At 40.7% G+C, this 18,982-nt stretch overlaps 1 protein-coding gene across 5 annotated transcripts in view; it reads left to right on the top strand.

Moving 5' to 3' along the window:
* The window catches only part of pkn1b (protein kinase N1b), a 55,114-nt gene extending 37,167 nt beyond the window's left edge, over window positions 1–17,947 (top strand). For 3 of the 5 annotated variants that reach the window (XM_051941134.1, XM_051941133.1, XM_051941132.1), the window contains exons 3-22: window positions 734–879; window positions 991–1,111; window positions 2,618–2,763; window positions 3,176–3,389; window positions 3,479–3,673; window positions 3,913–4,022; window positions 4,526–4,669; window positions 4,878–4,953; window positions 6,940–7,075; window positions 8,478–8,568; window positions 10,720–10,832; window positions 11,205–11,277; window positions 11,985–12,076; window positions 12,196–12,372; window positions 12,508–12,570; window positions 13,644–13,720; window positions 13,900–14,042; window positions 15,140–15,247; window positions 15,965–16,045; window positions 16,868–17,947. In XM_051941134.1, the coding sequence (XP_051797094.1) occupies window positions 734–879; window positions 991–1,111; window positions 2,618–2,763; window positions 3,176–3,389; window positions 3,479–3,673; window positions 3,913–4,022; window positions 4,526–4,669; window positions 4,878–4,953; window positions 6,940–7,075; window positions 8,478–8,568; window positions 10,720–10,832; window positions 11,205–11,277; window positions 11,985–12,076; window positions 12,196–12,372; window positions 12,508–12,570; window positions 13,644–13,720; window positions 13,900–14,042; window positions 15,140–15,247; window positions 15,965–16,045; window positions 16,868–17,071 (2,510 nt within the window). In that variant the 3' untranslated portion in view covers window positions 17,072–17,947. The remainder of the gene's footprint in view (window positions 1–733; window positions 880–990; window positions 1,112–2,617; window positions 2,764–3,175; window positions 3,390–3,478; window positions 3,674–3,912; window positions 4,023–4,525; window positions 4,670–4,877; window positions 4,954–6,939; window positions 7,076–8,477; window positions 8,569–10,719; window positions 10,833–11,204; window positions 11,278–11,984; window positions 12,077–12,195; window positions 12,373–12,507; window positions 12,571–13,643; window positions 13,721–13,899; window positions 14,043–15,139; window positions 15,248–15,964; window positions 16,046–16,867) is intronic. The other 2 variants (XM_022210777.2, XM_051941135.1) reach the window with 2 other exon arrangements.
* Window positions 17,948–18,982: the final 1,035 nt, after the last annotated feature.

The following is an 18,982-nucleotide window of genomic DNA, read 5'->3' on the forward strand; positions in this document are numbered from 1 at the left end:
CACTTCAACTATTCCTTGTTTTATTATTGCTCTTTTTATTTGTGGTTTAATCCATTCTTTTTTACTCTTTATGTTCAGGTTTATGAACATAAAGAGTAATGTAAATACAGCAACCAGTGAATTCCTGAAAAATCAAAAGAAAACCAAATTGTTTGCTCTGTCAGTAGATAAGAGCGGTGCTCTGTGGGTTAAAATGTGTAAAAATCATTTAAAGGACACTCATTGAAACACTTTGAAATTCAAAATGTCAACCCTAGACTGTTATTGGAGGACATAAGACTTTTTCACTTTTTCCTGTTGAAATTCAAGGCCAGTGAATTGCCATATATGGTTCTTTGCCTATTAATGGTAAAAACATTCCAAGAAATGTACATATCAACACTTAGCACAACGACGTCAACCGTAAAATGCACGAGTTTCGTTAACTAACCATGGTTGGTTTTGATGTTTCGAGAGAGAACCGAGCCGCAAGTCAGTCTTTTTCCAACTTCAGAGAAAAGAGGAAGTTTGATACGTTCCAGTCCTCTTCTGCCTGGTCAAATGAGTGATCTTGCCTGATTGGCTGGGTGAAAAACCACTGAGAGGCAGGAACAACACCATATTTAATGTGTGCAGAAGTTACTGAATATGATCAATTGCTACTTTCAGGTTCTGCTAGAGGACAACAAAAATGTTTTATCAACTGCACAAACAGTTACTTGACCTCCTGCTGTCTAAATGCTTCTTTTGCCAGATACGTGCAAGTCTCCAGGTTCAGTCAATCGGACGTCGGCCAATCAGCACCGCATTGCAGCTTTGGAGCGGCAGCTAAACATTGAGCTGAAGGTCAAACAGGGAGCAGAGAACATGATTCCGATATACGCCAATGGAGGCACCAAGGTTCGTAAAGGGACAACTGCCAGCCATAAGTCTTATTCACTGCGGATTGTAATGTTCAATCTGTGCTCCTCTACTCCCTCAATCATCTTCTGCTTTCATGGCTCCTCACAGGACAAGAAGCTTCTCCAGACGGCCCAGCAGATGCTGCAGGACAGCAAGACGAAGATCGACATCATCCGCATGCAGATCCGGAAGGCCATGCAGGCTACGGAGCAATCCGAGGACAACCAAAGTACCCATCATGCTTTTGTGTTTTATCCTCACTCTCCTCTTTCAGTTCCTCTTTCATCCCACCTGTCACTCTTTCAGCCAATAAACACTACATATTTTATGATGCGGGTGGTAATGGATCAATTCATGCTTCAGAACTTCACAGTGCACGGTCTTCCAGTCACACACACACACACACACACACACACACACACACACACACACACACACACACACACACACACACACACACACACACACACACACACACACACACACACACACACACACACACACACACACACACACACTCGTTGTCCATTACAGCTCTCTCAGGTTAGAGCCTTATTGATGTTCCTGCATCCCCCTTGATGTTGCCCAACAACTAAAAGCCATGCCTCATTTCGCAGAGGAGGCAGGACAGATGCAGGGAGCCAGGAAGGGAGTGAGACTGAAAGGACTGAGTCAGAGTGGACAACGGAGTGAAGTGGAGGGAAGGACGGAGTCAGAGATGAAAGAGAGGCTGAGCAGGAATTATAAAACAAAGCAGAGAGCAGGAGTGACTCAGGAAAGGACAGAAAACTCACCGACACAGAGCATGACTCAAGTGGGATCATATGTCAAGGCCTAATTTTCTCTCTTTTGCGCTTTAAAGCTGCTGAAATCAATATGTTGACATGGATCACATGACGACTCGCGTGTGGAAGGGGCATTTCTGAAATATTGCTCAACTTTGTAGTTTCCACCAGCTCAGCAAAAACACTGTACCAGTGGTAGAAGAAGTACTCAGATCTTGTACTTCTCAAGCAAAAGTAATGCCTTTAAATGTAAAAGTACCCAAGTATGTGCATCAAGATATACTTGAAAAGTCAAAGTACTCATTATGTAGAATGGCACATTTCAGAATTATGCATTTGATTATATTTATTGATGTATAAGGTGTTAATTAGAGATGTCGCTGGGATGATATTATTGGCATAAAAATGTAATATCGGTCAATATCGTTATCGTGAAAACCGATAAGATAATGCCTGGATTTCGCCGGCATTTCCCGACTCATAGCGGGAGAGTGTGAACTGTTGTTTGAGACAAAGGCATAAACATGGCATTTTTTCCATAACTTAAGAGGAAGTAGTTTTCTTATTTTGCACAGACAATGTTAACATTTGGAAAGCCGTGTTGCATCTGAGAATGCATCCAATGGGACATCACAATAAAATGAGGCATGATGTGTTCATTCCACGAATGGAGATATGTTTGATGTTACCTAAAATTAGTTAAATAGCCCTTATGTATCTGTATCAGTTTTTAACTTTGTTTACTTTGTACGGTGTCCTTGGGTGTTTTGAAAGGCACCTATAAATGAAATGTATTGTACAAGAAATGTATGTGTAAAAAAACACTCAGCATATAAATTACAGCTAACAGAATGAATACATAAATCTTTTCTCTCTCTGTCACATTTTGTGATCCATCACTGCTGCATGTTGTTGTGTTTCCTGTTGTTCACGTGTTGTTGTTGTTCCAGGTAAGCCGGACCTGTGTGGGGTGGAGCTGCGTGTGGAGGAGCTGTGGCATCATTACCGGGTAGAACACGCCATGGCCGAGGGAGCCAAGAACATGCTGCGACTGCTGGGAGCCGGAAAGGTCCAAGACAAGAAGGCCATAGCTGAGGTGAGAGAACAGGGAGGGAATGACGTGCTTTAAACAAAATTAGTTTGACACACACAGTAAAAAAAAAAAAAAAGCTCTCTTGATGATAGCATGCTGTAAATTTGTTTATTTTGTTCTCTGTTTGACCTATTTTCATATTAATTATACTTTTAAATAATTCCACAACTCCATGCAAACATTGAGTTTCATGTTTTAGAAAAACAAACAAAAATTTGCCTCGATGGTGATCATTTTTCTCTGTTTTAGTTGCATATTAGCTCGTTTAAACTGTTATTTATTGCAAATTTAAAATTGTTTAATTAAATTGTTGCTCACCTTACCTCAGAAGGTCCATACATACATTTATGTTGGACAATAAAACAGCAGAAATCATTGATCTATCCATGCATAATTCTTTGCCTCCACTCTGCAGGCTCAGTGTGGTTTGAGCGAGTCCTCCCAGCGTCTGGACCTGCTCAGATGTTCGCTGGAACAAAGGCTGGTAGAGCTGCCGGAGGATCATCCCAAGGCCTGCCTCATCAAGGAGGAGCTGGTGCTGGCCTCCTCTTCTGCTTTCAGCTCCCGTCACAGCACTCCCTATGTCCATAACCAGTATAGCACCCTGAGTAAACCGTCGCCTCTCACAGGTAGACGCAGAAAACATAGGACGACGTCTCTGCTTGGACTATATAGTCAAGTAGAAAGCTCATGTTAATGGTGTGTTCTCTCTCTTCAGGTACTCTTCAGGTTCGGCTTCTGGGCTGTGTGGGACTGTTGGAGGTGGTTCCAGGGCGGAGCAGGGGGACCCCAGTGGTTCTTCCTTCTTATACCCCAGCAGACGGACGCTCCTCGTTCAAACTGAGCGGCCTCTACAGCCGCAGCACCAGCAGCATGAGCCTCAAGATCCCCAGCAAGAACGACGAGCTCTCATGTAAGTAACGCCTTTTAGTGTGTTTTATGTTTGCTTACCAGGCTATATTATCCTGCACGCTAATCCGCTACATGCATGCATGCAAATTATTCCGAGTGTAAGTGTAAAGAAGCACATTCGCAACGTTTAATTGAGCGCCATGGGAACATTTCAGATCTCAGACGTCCATGTTTCCTCTCCCTCCCACGTTATACATTTTAATAATTAAAATGAATGGGTTTTTTTTGTGTGTTCTGCAGCGGAAGTGAGTGCGGTGCTGAAGCTGGAGAACACAGTGGTGGGTCAGACAGTTTGGAGAACAGTTGGAGAGCAGGCCTGGGACCAGAGCTTCACTGTGGAGCTGGAGAGAGTAAGACACAGAACACTGGCAATGTGTTACTTTATCACAGAACAGAGAGACTGTGATTCAGCTGAAGCTTTCACTCAGATTTTCTGTCTCTCTCTCACACACACACACGCATAGTTTTTTGCACTTTTTCCACAGATTGTCACAGAAGAACACCTGGACTGTTTAGACAGAGTGCATAGGTTTCATCCCAGAGTTATTGTGTTTTCTGCTGAGACAATACTGATCACTAACAGCATGCAGGACAAGGTCAAACAATGAGCAGCAGTTTATTGTAAGAGATAAATAGAGAGAACCAGCTAATGAGCTGTTATGTAACTAAACATAAAGGAAATAGTTAAACTATCATAAAGCTGCACATAATATTTCTGTGATTATAACTAGACAAGAGCATGGATTCAGAAAAGATAATTCTACAAAAACAACAAAACTGATGATTTTCTGTTTCAAAATTCTCCAAAGTGATCAGATCTTCATGTTTCATCCGTGCCGTGTTGTGTGATTAGTCCAGGGAGATGGAGATCGCGGTGCATTGGAGGGATTACCGCTCCCTGTGCGCTCTGAAGTACCTGAAGCTGGAAGAGTTCCTGGACAACCAAAGACACCAAGTCCAGCTGGAACTGGAGCCACAGGGGCTGCTGCTGGCTGAGGTATTTGCACTTATATGGGACACTTTTTAAACACACGGGGTGCTTCTTTAGCATAGCTTTTCACAGATTTAAGACTCTCGCCCAAATTAGTGGGATTTGAAAAAACTGATACCGTACAGGTCAAAACCAAGCATGGGTCTGTGAGGAGTTGGAGAGAGATCAGACTGTTGTTTTGTCATACAATAACATGTAACTGTGAATCTTTCAGGTGACCTTCTTCAACCCAGTGATAGAGAGAGGCCGGAGACTGCAGAGACAGAAGAAAGTCTTTTCTAAACAGCACGGTAAGTTCAAGTTTTTACAAACTTCCATCCATTCTCTATACGCTGCTTAATCCTCACTGGAGTCACGGGGGGCTGAAGTCTGTCCCAGCTGATTTAGGGTGAAGGCAGGGGACACCCTGGACAGGTCACCAGTCTGTCACAGGACTACATATAGAGACAGCAGCTATGGACAATTTAGAGTTATCATTTAACCTCAGCATGTTTTTGAACTGTGGGGGGAAGCCGAAGAACCCGGAGAAAACCCACACATTGACAGGGAGAACATGCAAACTCCACGCAGAAAGATCCCAGGCCCAGTCCAGAAGAAAACCAGTGATCTTCTAGCTGCAAGACGTCAGTGCTAACCACCGAGTCACTGTGCACCCCGGTTTTAACACACTTTTCACAACTTTGTCTTCAATGAAAAAAATCAGATTTTGTTCAAATCTTTTTTTGTTATTTATTAGTTTGTTTTTTCCACACTTGAAAATCATCCTGAGTATTAGTTAATTTGAGAACATTAAACCAAGGCTGGGCTGCACAGTAGAGTAGCGGTTAGCACTGACATCTTGCAGCAAGAAGATTGCCGGTTCAAATCCCGGGGTGGGCCTGGGATCTTTCTGCATTTAGTTTGCATGTTCTCCCTGTGCATGCGTGAGTTTTCTCCGGGTACTCCGGCTTCCTCCCACAGTCCAAAAACATGCTGAGGTTAATTGGTTACTCTAAATCGCCCGTAGGTGTGAATGTGAGTGTGATTGTTTGTCTGTATATGTAGCCCTGTGACAGACTGGTGACCTGTCCAGGGTGTCTCCTGCCTTCACCCAAGTCAGCTGGGATAGACTCCAGCACCCCCCCACGACCCTAGTGAGGATAAAGCGGTGTATAGAGAATGGATGGATGGATAAACCAAGGCCTTAAATGCCTTAAAAGTTAATAAACCTTTTATGGCATGATATTTATCTGACCTTTTAAGGTGCATCAACCCTCCAGAGCTCTTAGGTCAGCTGACCAGATGGTCCTGGATGTTCCTCGATCCCTCATGAAAACCAGAGGAGATTGAGCCGTTGCAGTTGTATCTCCCTTCTCTAGAGGGCTGCGAATAGCCTCTCCATTTTTAAAACTCGTCTTAAGACCCACTTGTTCACTCTGGCCTTTGGCTGAGCGGAGCCACCTTTAGTGGATCTTTTATCTGCTTTATTTTACTGTCGTATTGTTTTGCTTCTTTGTTTTTGTATTGTTGATGATATATTTTACTGTAAAGCACTTTGGTTGGCCATACACCTATTTAAATTGCTGTATAAATGAATCTGACATTTACATATAAATAGTAGTAATGCTGAGTTTCAGCTGATGTAGGATCATTTTGAAACAAAAAGGGAATCAGTGGGCTTTTAGTGTTAGGTGCTCTGTCACGCCATCTACTTGTGGGAAAGGAGCAACGCTTAAATTAACTTCAATGCTTAAAAAGACACATATCCTTAGGACATTTATTGAACATTAAAATTATTTATTTTTTCTTTAAAACATTGTGGTTAATGTTCGTCAGTGTTGTGGGAACGTTGCTTTCTACCTAAGAAGTAGAGCTGAATACAGAATTCAGACAGTTTTATATTGATGGTTAGTTATTCAGTTCGATCAGAAGAATCCTCCTCCCATGCAAATGTATCACCATTACAGCTTTTTTTCTCATTTTTGTTTGTATTTCTGAGTTATTTACAGCCTGACTCAACAACAACCTACTCAGAGTGTTTTAGCCGTTCAGCTCGCCGGCTGCATTTAAAGGGGTTACGATCCAGAGGGGCTGAGAGGAGCCGCTGCAGAAAGTGTTAACGACTTCTGGTATTTTCTGGAACAGGGATTATAAACACAGCAGGAAATGCAACAGCTCATCCGCTTCACATCACAGAAGCTCCATCATATACTGATGTTTGCATTGATGGATGCAGTTTTCTTTATTTCCTCAATACAAACAGGAGTGATTATCTAATTTAACTGTGTGTGTTTCAGGTAAAGCGTTCCTGCGTGCCCGTCAGATGAACGTGGACATCGCTACCTGGGTCCGCCTGCTGAGGAACGCCATCCCCAGTGGAAGCAACACGCCTTCATACACGCCCAGTTTCACAAGCAACACACACAGCACAGGGTATGTAACTAATACACCTGCAGTTTGGCCAAAACACACTTGATTTAAAAGATTTTATTTATGCATTTTATATCCGAGTCATTCATTCTCCATTTATTTGTCTTTAGAGAAATCAATAAGTCAATAGGAGATAGATTGTGTGGAGCAATGAACTAGTCATCGTCTTTTAATGTTTCTTATTAAGTCAATCAATGTTTGTGATCAATTATTAATGCGTACTGTCTTTAATGCAGCTTTTAATGTCTTTAGTAACTTTTTAATGTTTGCCATTATTGTAAGGGGTGATCAAAAAGTTCAGACTGATTTAAATTTGGATGCTGTTCCCGTCAAAGTATTCCCCTTGTGCGATGACACGCTGTTTCCCAGCGCTCCTGTAAAGATCCCTGGAAGCACCTAAGCATGTTAAGCAATGTCTGCAATAAACAGCAAATCTCCCTTACTGTGAAAAAATGGCAACTAGAATGTCATTTTAGGGAAAGAGGAAGAAGTGACGGAGCCAGATGTAGGATAGATGGATAGAAACAGTGAGAGATAGGCTCCATTGACAGGCTCCAATAATAAAATACACAAGAAACAGCAGCCTTTAGTATTTAGTGTCTTCTCTAATTTTTCTCAGGGTGGTTGTTGCAGTGGGAATAGAGGATTTCTTATAGATGTTTTTGCGATCCACTGGGGCTTTCCTCTGTGATCAGGGTGGCTTTCCTGATCACAGAGCGGTTTTACAGCTCAGAGACATGAGTTTGTGACGAACCAATGATTTTGCTGGCTTGTTTAACAATATGGGAGAGTTTTTTTTGTGTCTAGAGGAGAGGGCCAAATGTTCTTGATAAAACACATGAGAACTTTGCAGGAGAATTCCATCTTGACAGTTTGACCCTGGTTGTGGAGGGCTCCTTAATCTCACACATGTTGTCCGATTTGGAGAACTTTGAGCTTTTCCATTGCTCAAACAGCTGCAGATGCACTTCTCATCACCACTAATGATCCTCCACGTGAAGTTTGGGTTATTCTGGCTGGTGACTGACACTTCTCTGCTACAGTTCTGTGTAGGAATGTAGAATATCGCAAATGAGCACCAACCAGTGGTCAAAAATACATGCCTTTAACAGTTACCAGAAACAGTATCCAGACTTTTTGATCACCCCTCTTATTATTTTTATGTGTATGAGTATAAATTAGGAAGCATACTTTGGATTTGCATTCATTCATTTCTTTATTGAATCCATAAGAAGATGGATGAACCAACCAGGACTGAACTACCTGGATGTCTACTTTCCTATCATTTTTACCACAGCTCCTGCAGCAAAGCTCATTGTTTACGAAGTATAATCTTCATTCTATTTGTGCCTCTTCTAGACATAATCTGACGTTTCTTTCTCTGTCTTGTGTGTCTGTATTGTAGAGAAATCTCCGTGGAGAAGCTGAACCTGGAGAGCGAATCTCCCCCCAAAGCTGAAGTCAGGAAAGACGTTGTGGACGCTCCTACTCCCCTGGTGAGTGAGACACAGGAACAGAATCAAAGGGAAGCAGAAAACAGATTTTCTGATGGGGAAAGAAGGCCATCTTTACACTATCATGTTACTATTTCGTTCACTTCCTACCTGCCGCCGTGGAAACAGTGCTGCAGTTAGATTTCACTGTGTGCTGCAGTGAAATCTAAGACAGCCGTAGTCTGGGAGGAGAGAGAGGACATGGGGAATAATTAGAGGGATGAAATCTCTGGGAGACAGATTTAATGAGACGTAATTGGATGGAGGGGAGCTTTAATTTGATCAAGTCCAAATCCATGTGATTTTCTCAGTGTGAAGACGACAAAAAACATTTAACACTCAGTCTCTCTCTAGTCCGGTCTACTCTGTCCCCGCTTTACTAAACATGCTATTCTGATCATTTATACAACCAATGAATTGTATTTGTATTGTGTTTCTCTGTACATCTGTAGTAAACACATACAGTGGTGGAAAATAGTTTTCAGACCCCTTTGGAATTTTACACAATCTCAAATATTATCATAAAATATTTGCAGAAAAATATTTTTTGTGTTTCAAAAGGTGTGGCTACATTAGAAAGACACAAATTATATACATTTGTTTATTGTTTACAAGAAAAATTAACAAAACTAAATTCTACCAAAATTACTCAGAATGTCTTATTTTTGTGGAGTTGTTGTGGCTGTGATTGTATGAAAAGAAATCACGACTGAAGACCTAAGAGTGATGCTTAATGCAATATACATGCAAATGTTTGGGGTGTCTGAAAGGTTTTTTCCACCACTGTACAACACGTGAGGCAGGAATTTATCATTAGGCTGAATAATGAAGTTTGCTTTTAGAAAATGTTATTTATCATTGCAATAGACTTTGACAGCATTATTTTATAAATGATTTTCAGCATAGTTCATTATTCATAGTTATATATTTATATTACATACATTTATTATTATTAGCATTATTGTTTTGTTTTTATTTTTTTTTATCAGTCCTAAAAATTTGATGTCAAATACTCTTGCAATTTTACCATCAATTATTTTGAGTTTGCTTTTCAGAATTTGTTTTGAGTGATGAAAAACCAGTTCTATTGTCATAAATCCAAAGAAATATTAGGATGCAGGACATTTCCAGGTGCAGACAGGTGCTACCAATACTGTACAAAAAACTGGTCCCTCCTCTCCTCACTGTTCCTGCAGATCAGCCAGAAAGTTTCAGAACTCTCACAAGATTTTATTTTTGTCATGTGACTTGTGGCCGCAGTAAAGCTAATTTTGAATTCTCAGTTGTGCCAGGGAACACAGAATTTTCAGTTTTTTTCCAGAATCTGGTACAAACAGTATATTTTTGTCACATTTTTTTAATGAGTCAAGTAGAAAAAAGAGAATTTGAATCACAATTTTAAGCTTAGGTTTGGTTAGTTTTGCCAACACAACCCCCACATCACACATGATTAGTTAAAGAATCTGACAATTTCCTCTGACTTTACTGTTTCTGGCTGTGATAAATGATAGAATTTTGGCAGTAACTTTCAAACATACCAGCAGATCATCCTTACTTTGCAGAATTAGCTGCACCGGGCCGAACAGTATGCCTTGAGGAACTCCAAAAGTATCTTCAGTTAATATTAAATGATGAAATTATAAGAAGTGAAACAAAACATCAGGTTATAATGTGTAATCTTTTACTTAAGGATTTAGTTTCTTCCTTTTTTGAATCGTTACATTCACATCATGGACTTCATGCTGAACGGTTTTTGGCAGCGCAGTGCTTCATTGCGGTCGTGCCAATAAAGCAAATGTGACTTTTAGAGGCAGACAGACAGAATTAGACAAGCAGAGAGAGTCGGAGGGGGAGAGGGCCTGTGGCAGATGGTGTGTTCAATGAGGTCGAAGTATTATGGGATTAATTACTGTGATGTTTTTTAGACAACTAATTAGCAGTGAGTAGTGAGTGTAGAGGACAGGAAGAGGGGCGGAGCGAGACCGTGGGCCAGCAGGGGATCTGGCAGTCAGGCGGCCATGAGCGTCTTTGACTGTTTGTCTGCTTTTACAGATGTTAGCAATCACTCTGTCCTCATTTCTTCCTTTTTTATGATGCTGTCATTTCCCCTCTATGTATTCATTCTAATGGTGTTTGGCCTGCTTTGTCTCTCAGGAACAGACGCCAGTCATCGAGCCCCCGTCCACGCCAGATGTCCCGGCTCACGAGCAGCCAACCAGATCGCTGTCCCAAAACTCCTTACGCAGGTGCAGCAGCACACACAACAGGCAGCCTTCTTTCTTTTTCTCTCATGTACACACTCACAACACACCTGAGTGCATCTTTTTGCAATATGGCCAACACAGCGTGACACCAGGAAGACAGCCCCCGCTCACAATATGCTCCCGTGTTGTAACCTCTTTTTGTAACACCTGGTAGCAAAGCCAAGTCATCGTTAAAGTGGATGGCAGCATATGTCGCCCCAGAATAAGAAATACCTCGCTGTGTCGGAGGCTTAAACACTGTAAATACGTTAAGAGTCATACGATGTTTTTTTTTTCTGTGTGAGCGCTAGTGTTGAATAACACACATTTACAAATGACATCATGTTTTTGTTTTTGCATTCACTGCCTGTAATCTGCCTGTAATCTCTTCCTCAGAACCAGCAGAGGCCCTCTCTGTCTGCAGGACTTCAACCTGATAGCAGTTCTTGGCAGAGGTCACTTTGGGAAGGTGCTCAAAGTTCATTTTTCATGTTAGGGTGGACAAAATCCAGACACAGTGGTGCCTTGTCTCGCATGTGGGTTACATTCAAAACACCTCCCCATTAAATTCAAGAAGTAGCGACCTTATTTATTTCATTATTTATATATATTCTAACCCTCATGTCGTCCTACGGGCCAAATTGACCCGTATTAAAGTTTGAAAATGGGGAGGGAAGCAACTCTTTTCACAGTGGATATATGAAATTTCGTCAGATTTTGGTCGATCTTTTTGTGAATGTTCTTAAACATTTTTAACATTTCTTTTTTTCCACCAAAAAATGTTCAAAAATTTCCCGAAAATGTGGACATCAGAAGTTTCACTGTGAAAATATTTATTTTTTTCTCCCATTTTCAAACTTTAAAACGAGTCAATTTTGACCCGCAGGACGACAGGAGGGTTAGATAAGTTGATTTTAAGGAATAAAAGTAATGACGGAAGGTTAATCTGAGACTCAAGATTCAAATATTCATAAGGTCCCATAATAGAAATTTTAATAGAAGTTTTCATGTAAAATGTTCAAGAAATGACCCAAACTCGCTTCAGTAAGAACCAGCAGGAAAGAGTGACAGAACTGATTCATTGTAGGTCTAAATTATAATCCATTCCTTTATATTACTTTCCATTAGCATTTTATTATTCAAATCCCTGAAGTGAGCTTTTGTGGGACTGTTCAGGTGCTGCTGTCAGAGTACAAAAAGACCGGCAGCCTGTACGCCATCAAGGCCCTGAAGAAAGGAGACATTGTGGCTCGGGATGAAGTGGAAAGGTAACCGACGCTGACCACAACCAAATCTCTGCTGCACGACAAGAGCTCATTCACCTCATGATTGCACCTCGTACAACGACCGTCTCATACGCACCCCCTCCTCCTCTGTCTGTCTCCAGTCTGATGTGTGAGAAGCGGATCTTTGAGACCGTCAACGGCTCCCACCACCCCTTCCTGGTCAACCTGTTTGCATGTTTCCAGACGCCAGAACATGTGTGTTTTGTCATGGAGTACACGGCGGGAGGAGACCTCATGATGCACATACATGCCGACGTCTTTTCTGAGCCTCGTGCTGTGTGAGTGTTAAAGAGAAGAAACGCGTGTTCGAAGCGCCGTGTTGTCCGTGTCTTTACACCCGCTGATGCTGATGATCGACGACGCAGCAGCCTGTCTGTTCAACTCTGTTTTTCTGTCTGTTGTCTGTCCTTCAGGTTCTACTCTGCCTGTGTGGTTTTGGGTCTGGAGTTCCTTCATGACCATAAAATCGTGTACCGGTGAGCACTTTGATCATGATCTCCATGAGATATATCTTGCATACATTTTTTATTAAAAGTAAGAAAATTAATGTTTTTTTATGTTCATTATGATCATGTCTTTACAAATTCCATAATTATTTATTATGGAAGCAACCACTTATTAATAAAAAATGACTGGATATCACTGAAATGCCAACTAAATAACCGTCCCAATTTATTAAAAGCCACCTTCTAATGAGCTAAACAATAATAAAACACGCCAATTCAAAAATGGTTGTTACTTTGTTTTTGGTTTTTGCCATTTTTTTTCTCTGTCATTTCCTCTCTCATTTGTATCACTTTGTGTCCAGATTTTGTCATTTTCTGTCTTGGTTTTGCCATTTTGTGTCTGTTTTGTCGTTTCCTATGTCGTTTTTGTTAGTTTGTGTCTCGGTTTTGTCGTTTTGTGCCTTGGTTTTGTCATTTTCTGTCTCATTTTTGTCATTTTGTGTCTAGATTTTGTCGTTTTCTGTCTCGTTTTTGTAATTTTGTCTCCTGTTTTATCATTTTATGTCTTGTTTTGTAATTTTGTGTCTCAGTTTTGTCGTTTTGTGCCTTGGTTTTGTCATTTTGTGCCTTGGTTTTGTCGTTTTGTGCCTTGGTTTTGTCATTTCCTGTCTCATTTTTGTCTCTTTGTGCATCGGTTTTGTCATTTTGTATCTCTTTTTCTCGGTTTGTATCTTGATTTTGTCATTTTCTGTGTTGTTTTTGTCATTTTGTCTCTCAGTTTTGTCATTTTGTGCCTCTTTTTGTCACTTCAGAGTTATTTAATATAAAGTAGTGTGTGAGTCAAGTGTGGATTTATGGCATGTCAGCAGCTTTACTACAATATCTTTATAAATAACTTTTAATTTTACTGAATTGATATATAATATTTAGAAGAATCTTTGTGTATAAATGCCGTGTGGTGTTTGGTTATAGACGGCCATGTTGATTTTAGGCCTGAAAACAGCAAAAATGCCGCATTTCTATACTGACCCCTATGAAAAGAGGCATGCATGCTGTCTTTTCTATCACTACAAGACATGAATCCTTTTCCTTTTCTTCACCAGGGATCTTAAATTGGACAACCTGCTGCTTGACACAGAGGGTTTTGTGAAAATAGCAGATTTTGGGCTCTGTAAAGAAGGTGAGAGTTCATTATTTATTTATCACACTGGCCCTCTACAGCACCATTTGAGAGAATGTTCCCTACATTAAGAAAAAAAATCAGATTTTCTTACTTTCTCAAGCATCAAAGTGCCTCTCTACTCTCAGTTGAATCAAACCTACCCTCACTGTTCTTCGCTTGTTCTTTTTCTCGCTAAGGCATGGGTTATGGAGACAGAACCAGCACATTCTGTGGGACTCCTGAGTTTTTGGCTCCAGAGGTGCTGACGGATACGTCGTACACCAGAGCAGTGGACTGGTGGGGGCTCGGAGTGCTCATCTACGAGATGCTAGTCGGAGAGGTGAGAATAAAGCGTTATTTTTTCTCAGCAGGAAGGGCCTCTGCTCCATGTCATACCCTTTTTCCCCGTCTGCCCTGGTTTCCTGTCTCGCTCTTGGCTGCTAAATAAAGGTCAAATGGCACTGGCTACTACACTTTGTTGGTGGGAGTTTGATGAAAAGATCGATTCCACTTTCACGTCTGTGCACTAAATATAAAACGACAGCCGGTAGCCAGTTCCCAGAGATCATTTTTCCACTCAAAAGTTGTTTCAAACTGTTGGCTGAATGTTCACATTTAGATCATATTTCATAAGGATTTAACAGTGGAAATTTTTAGCCTTTAATGTGCAAATTGTTTGCACAATAACTTGGAATGTGGCCAAGAAAAGCTAAAAACAGAGCAAGAGGAGGAATAAAACGGTGATCCAAGCAGGAACTGCAACCATGGATGGATAGATAGATACTTTATTCATCCTTTTGGGGAAATTAAAGTTCATTCATTTGAATAAAATATGGAAGACTTTTATTTCCAGTTTCTCTGTGTATAACGCATACAGAAGAACCAAAAAGACGTTTCTTTCTCACCTTTTTATTTAAAAAAGGATCAAAATACAGTGTAAATGCAATAGTGACAGCTTATTGAGGTGATAGTCGTGTATTTGTTGCCGTTTCTGATGTTTTTGGGATTGTTTTGTGTCAGCCTCAGTCATTTTTGTCGCTTTGTGGTGATTTTGCATCCCTCTGTAGTTGTTTTGTGTCCGTCACCTTTATCACTCTGAAACCTCTGGCTTTATGCTCACCATGCCTCACTAACTCATTAAATGAACGTCATCGTACACTGCTGCGTCATGTACATTTAAGTTGCCCGGTTCACTTTTAGGTCTGTGCTGACTGTGCTGATTTCATGATGTGGCAGAAGTGAAAGCTCTGATCACAAGTTTTTCCTCTTATAGAATAATTTTAGTAGAAAAGAGGAAATGTGTGAGAGAGAAAGTTTTGAAACAGAATAACCAAAGATTAAAAAAAAAAAAATGCATAAAGCTGCAACATGACATCTCCACCTGAGCCGGGGGAAATAAATATTTAACACTTCAGATGCTTCTTACGTTTGTTTCAGTCTCCGTTCCCAGGCGACGATGAAGAGGAGGTTTTTGACAGCATAGTGAACGACGAAGTCCGCTACCCACGATTCCTCTCCACCGAGGCCATCGGCATCATGAGACGGGTCAGACTGATTCCTGTCCTCATTGTCCTTTATGTTCTCTTTGTCCTGTCTTTCAGTTTATTTGTTATTAGGCTGGAAATTTAAGCCCTACATACAGTGGCGGGAAAAAGCTTTCAGACACCCCATACAGTCATTGATGAAAGTATTAGTACCCCTGGAATTTTTCCAGTCAACTTTTATACATTCTAACTGCCTTCAAGTGTGAATTCGGTTTTGCCAGCACCTGTTAGTTGCTACAGGTGAGTTTCAACGAGCATCACATGCTTAAAGTAAAATGATTTACCCACGGATTTAAAATTCAAATTTCGTCCAGCCCATTTTTTTTTAGTTTTGTGTAAAATTATGGCAACTTTGTTTTTTTTCTTCTGCTTTTTTGTGTTTTTTCAACAGCACGTTAAGGAAATAAACACATGTATACCAGAAACATTTGTTATTGCAACAATTTCTGGGAGAAATGTTGTATTTTCTGGAAAAATCCAGGGGTGCCAATACTTTCATCCGTGTCTGTACATTTGTAAAATACTGCATTAAGAATCACTCTGAGGTCTTCTACAATCACAGCCATAACACTAAACAAATTCTTAAAAAGCCAACAAAAACTTAAAATCGATTGGTTCCATGATAATATTTGAGATTGTGCAAAATGTATTCATGTTTACCTACATATCTGTGAGGCAAAGAAAGCATTAATGTTTGTTGTTGTTTCTTGGTTCCTAGTTATTGAGAAGAAATCCTGAAAGACGTCTCGGCTCTGGAGAAAAGGACGCTGAAGATGTCAAAAAGCAGCCTTTCTTCAGAGTGAGTGTTGACTTTTTGTTTGTATTTCAGACGGTGTTAAGAGCTCCGCAGGCAGTGGATGTTTTTAAAAAAGGCCTAAAGACCTCTCTTTTTAACCCTCCTGTTGTCCTCATTTATGGGCATGAAAAAATAGTTCCCTTGTCTGAAATTTTTTTTTTAAAAATTCAGCAAAAAATTCCCCAAATATCTGAAAATTATGAAAAACTTTCAGGAAGAAAATTCCAATAATTCCTTAAAAAGTTCTCTTAAAAGTTTTTTTTTTTTTTAAATCCCCCAAATTTGGCAAGAAGATTCTTGTTAATATTTTCAAAAAATGAGTAAAAATCTTCCAAAAAATCTAAAATGATTCCATATATATCAGTAAAACTTCTACTATTTTCTTTAAGAAGATTCACAAAAAATCAACCAAAAACATTTGTAATCGCAATTGATTTTTTTGTGAATGTTCTAAAAGAAACATTTCTAACATTTCTTTTTTCCACCAAAAACTGTTCAAAGAGTTCCCAAAAATGTTGAAAATGTGACATCAGAAGTTTCACTGTGAAAATATTTTTTTTCTCCACATTTTCAAACTTTAAAATGGGTCAATTTTGACCCGCAGGACAACAGAGGGTTAACAAAGCTTTTAATTAAACGTGTCCCTGAAGTTTCTATTTTTTATTGTGATTTTATCTGATTGTTTTGTTTTTATGCGTTTTATATCCTCAATGTTGCGCTTTGAGATTTCGCCTAAATAAAAAGCGCATTACAAATTTATTATTATTAAATGTAAATGACACAAAAACATAATTCCACGACTGACTACATGTAAATCTCGTTTAGAACACCGACTGGGAGGCTCTTCTTCAGAGAAAAGTCCCGCCGCCGTTCGTCCCGACGATCGCAGGAAAAGAAGACGTCAGCAACTTCGACGCCGAGTTCACCACCGAGGCTCCCACCCTCACGCCTCCCCGCGAGCGCCGCACCCTCTCCCGTAAGGAGCAGGACTACTTCAAGGATTTTGACTACGTCTCCGACCTCTGCTAGGGTCCGGGGTCGGGGGGGGTCACAGGATTTTTAGCTGCCCACTGCCAGCCACAGACTCTGAAAGGAGACTGAGAAGTGACGGCTGAACTGGATGGCGATGGGAGGATCACTCTTACTCTGTCCTCTCTCTCTATCTGTGTGTTTATGATGGGATGGCGTAGCGGCTGGTCTGAGCGTGTGCGAATCAGTGGAATCTGATCGCGTGTCGAAAACATATGCAGCGTCACAGATCTGCTGACCCACAGACTTTGTGGAGTGGCTTTTAAGTCGTGATGATAACGGAAGATAATCCAGATTATGTAACAGATGGAAGATGACATGATGGATCCTGCTGTTTGTTTGAAACGCTCAAAAAGTCTCAGAATCATGGAGGCAACGAGTGAAAAGTGATTAACCTGACAGGAAGCAGTCTGCCTCTTTCCCTCCTCGTATTTGCCCCACTCCGTCGTCCCTTTATCTCTGCTGTTTGTCGCTGCTCAGTGTGTGTTTTAGCATTGTACGGTGTCCTTGCCTCCGTCATGAATGTGTCCATGTCAGCTGCATCATCTGGGCATCACCACTTGGGGGAGCCAGAGGAAAGAGAAAAATTCTCTTCATGTTTGATCAACGCTGCCCCCTGCTGATTACGCCAAAGAAGGGCAAGTAAAAGATTTAGACAGGAGAGTGGGGGGTCGGCTGCTGTTTGTGTGTCTGTTCGATCACCTTTCCTTCCACGGTTCTTTGTTACACCACGAATTTTTAACTGCAATCATTTTTCAGTGACAAAATGCTTTTACAATTTTGTGATTTACTGTCCTTTTACCCCCGTCTGTGTTTCCTCAGTTATTTGCTGGTGAAATGTGTTGGAACTGTGACTCAGTAAAGATGTGAACTCAACTTTGAGGCATTAATTATTTATTGTCAGGGGTTGTTTTTTCTTGGTTACACAAACTGTTTGGGCACACAGCCTTCAACCAATCCTGCCTATGATGAAAATGGGAAGTGTACAGGTACATTTTGAGCTTTTTTTTGCTCAGCAGCAACTTAATGTAACTTCTACAGCAGGTTCACATTGTATTTACAGACTGATTGCTTCTAGAAATGGGCAAATCCTCTTTATGTGACAGCAGCATTAGGTTTGCTGAAGCTCAGTGTGGTGAACCCTTGGTCAGCCCTTCAGTGACACTGAAAGCAACTAGCTGCCTTTTATACCCATCCTACTATGGGTCATTAGCTGTAAGAGCCCTCTTTAGTGGCGCCAACACCATATGAAGCCCAATTTACAAAGATTTGCTCTAACAAATCACTCGCTTGCCCTCATGCCCCACTGAGGAGAAAACCCAAGAAGAGGTGAGAACCATTATTTTGATTAGATGAGCATATAATGATGCAAAGATTTTGGTTGAAGCTGCAGGAAAATAATTGATTTAACCTTACAGCACAAAGCACTGCTTAGAAATACAAATTGCACCAATTAGGGTTTTCTTTTCCACACAGGCAGGTCGACCAGGACCCCCCTGCTTCATCAGTCACACTCTACATCAGGGGTGTCAAACATGCGGCCTGCGGGCCAAAACCGGCCCTCCAGAGGGTCTGATCCAGCCGGTGGGACGACTTTGTAAAGTGTAGAAATTACAAAGAAGACATTAACCGCAGATTGTAAATGAGTAAAACTATAAATTTCAAATAATTTCTAGACCATGACAAGTTGTTTTGATCATAAAGTAAAATCATTCATTTTGTCGTTTTGTGTCTCATTTTTGTCATATTTGGTCCTGTTTTTGTTGTTTATGTAGTATGCAATTCAAACAAGGGAACGAGGCATTTTGAAAATGAAAGAACAAGATTGAGGGTTAAAATTACAAGTAAAAAAAAACAGAATTAGAGAGATGACATCACGGCTAAGAGTAAAATTAAACGAGAGAACATCTA

This window comes from Acanthochromis polyacanthus, chromosome 21 (genome assembly GCF_021347895.1).
Source record: "Acanthochromis polyacanthus isolate Apoly-LR-REF ecotype Palm Island chromosome 21, KAUST_Apoly_ChrSc, whole genome shotgun sequence".
NCBI classification, from domain to species: domain Eukaryota; kingdom Metazoa; phylum Chordata; class Actinopteri; family Pomacentridae; genus Acanthochromis; species Acanthochromis polyacanthus.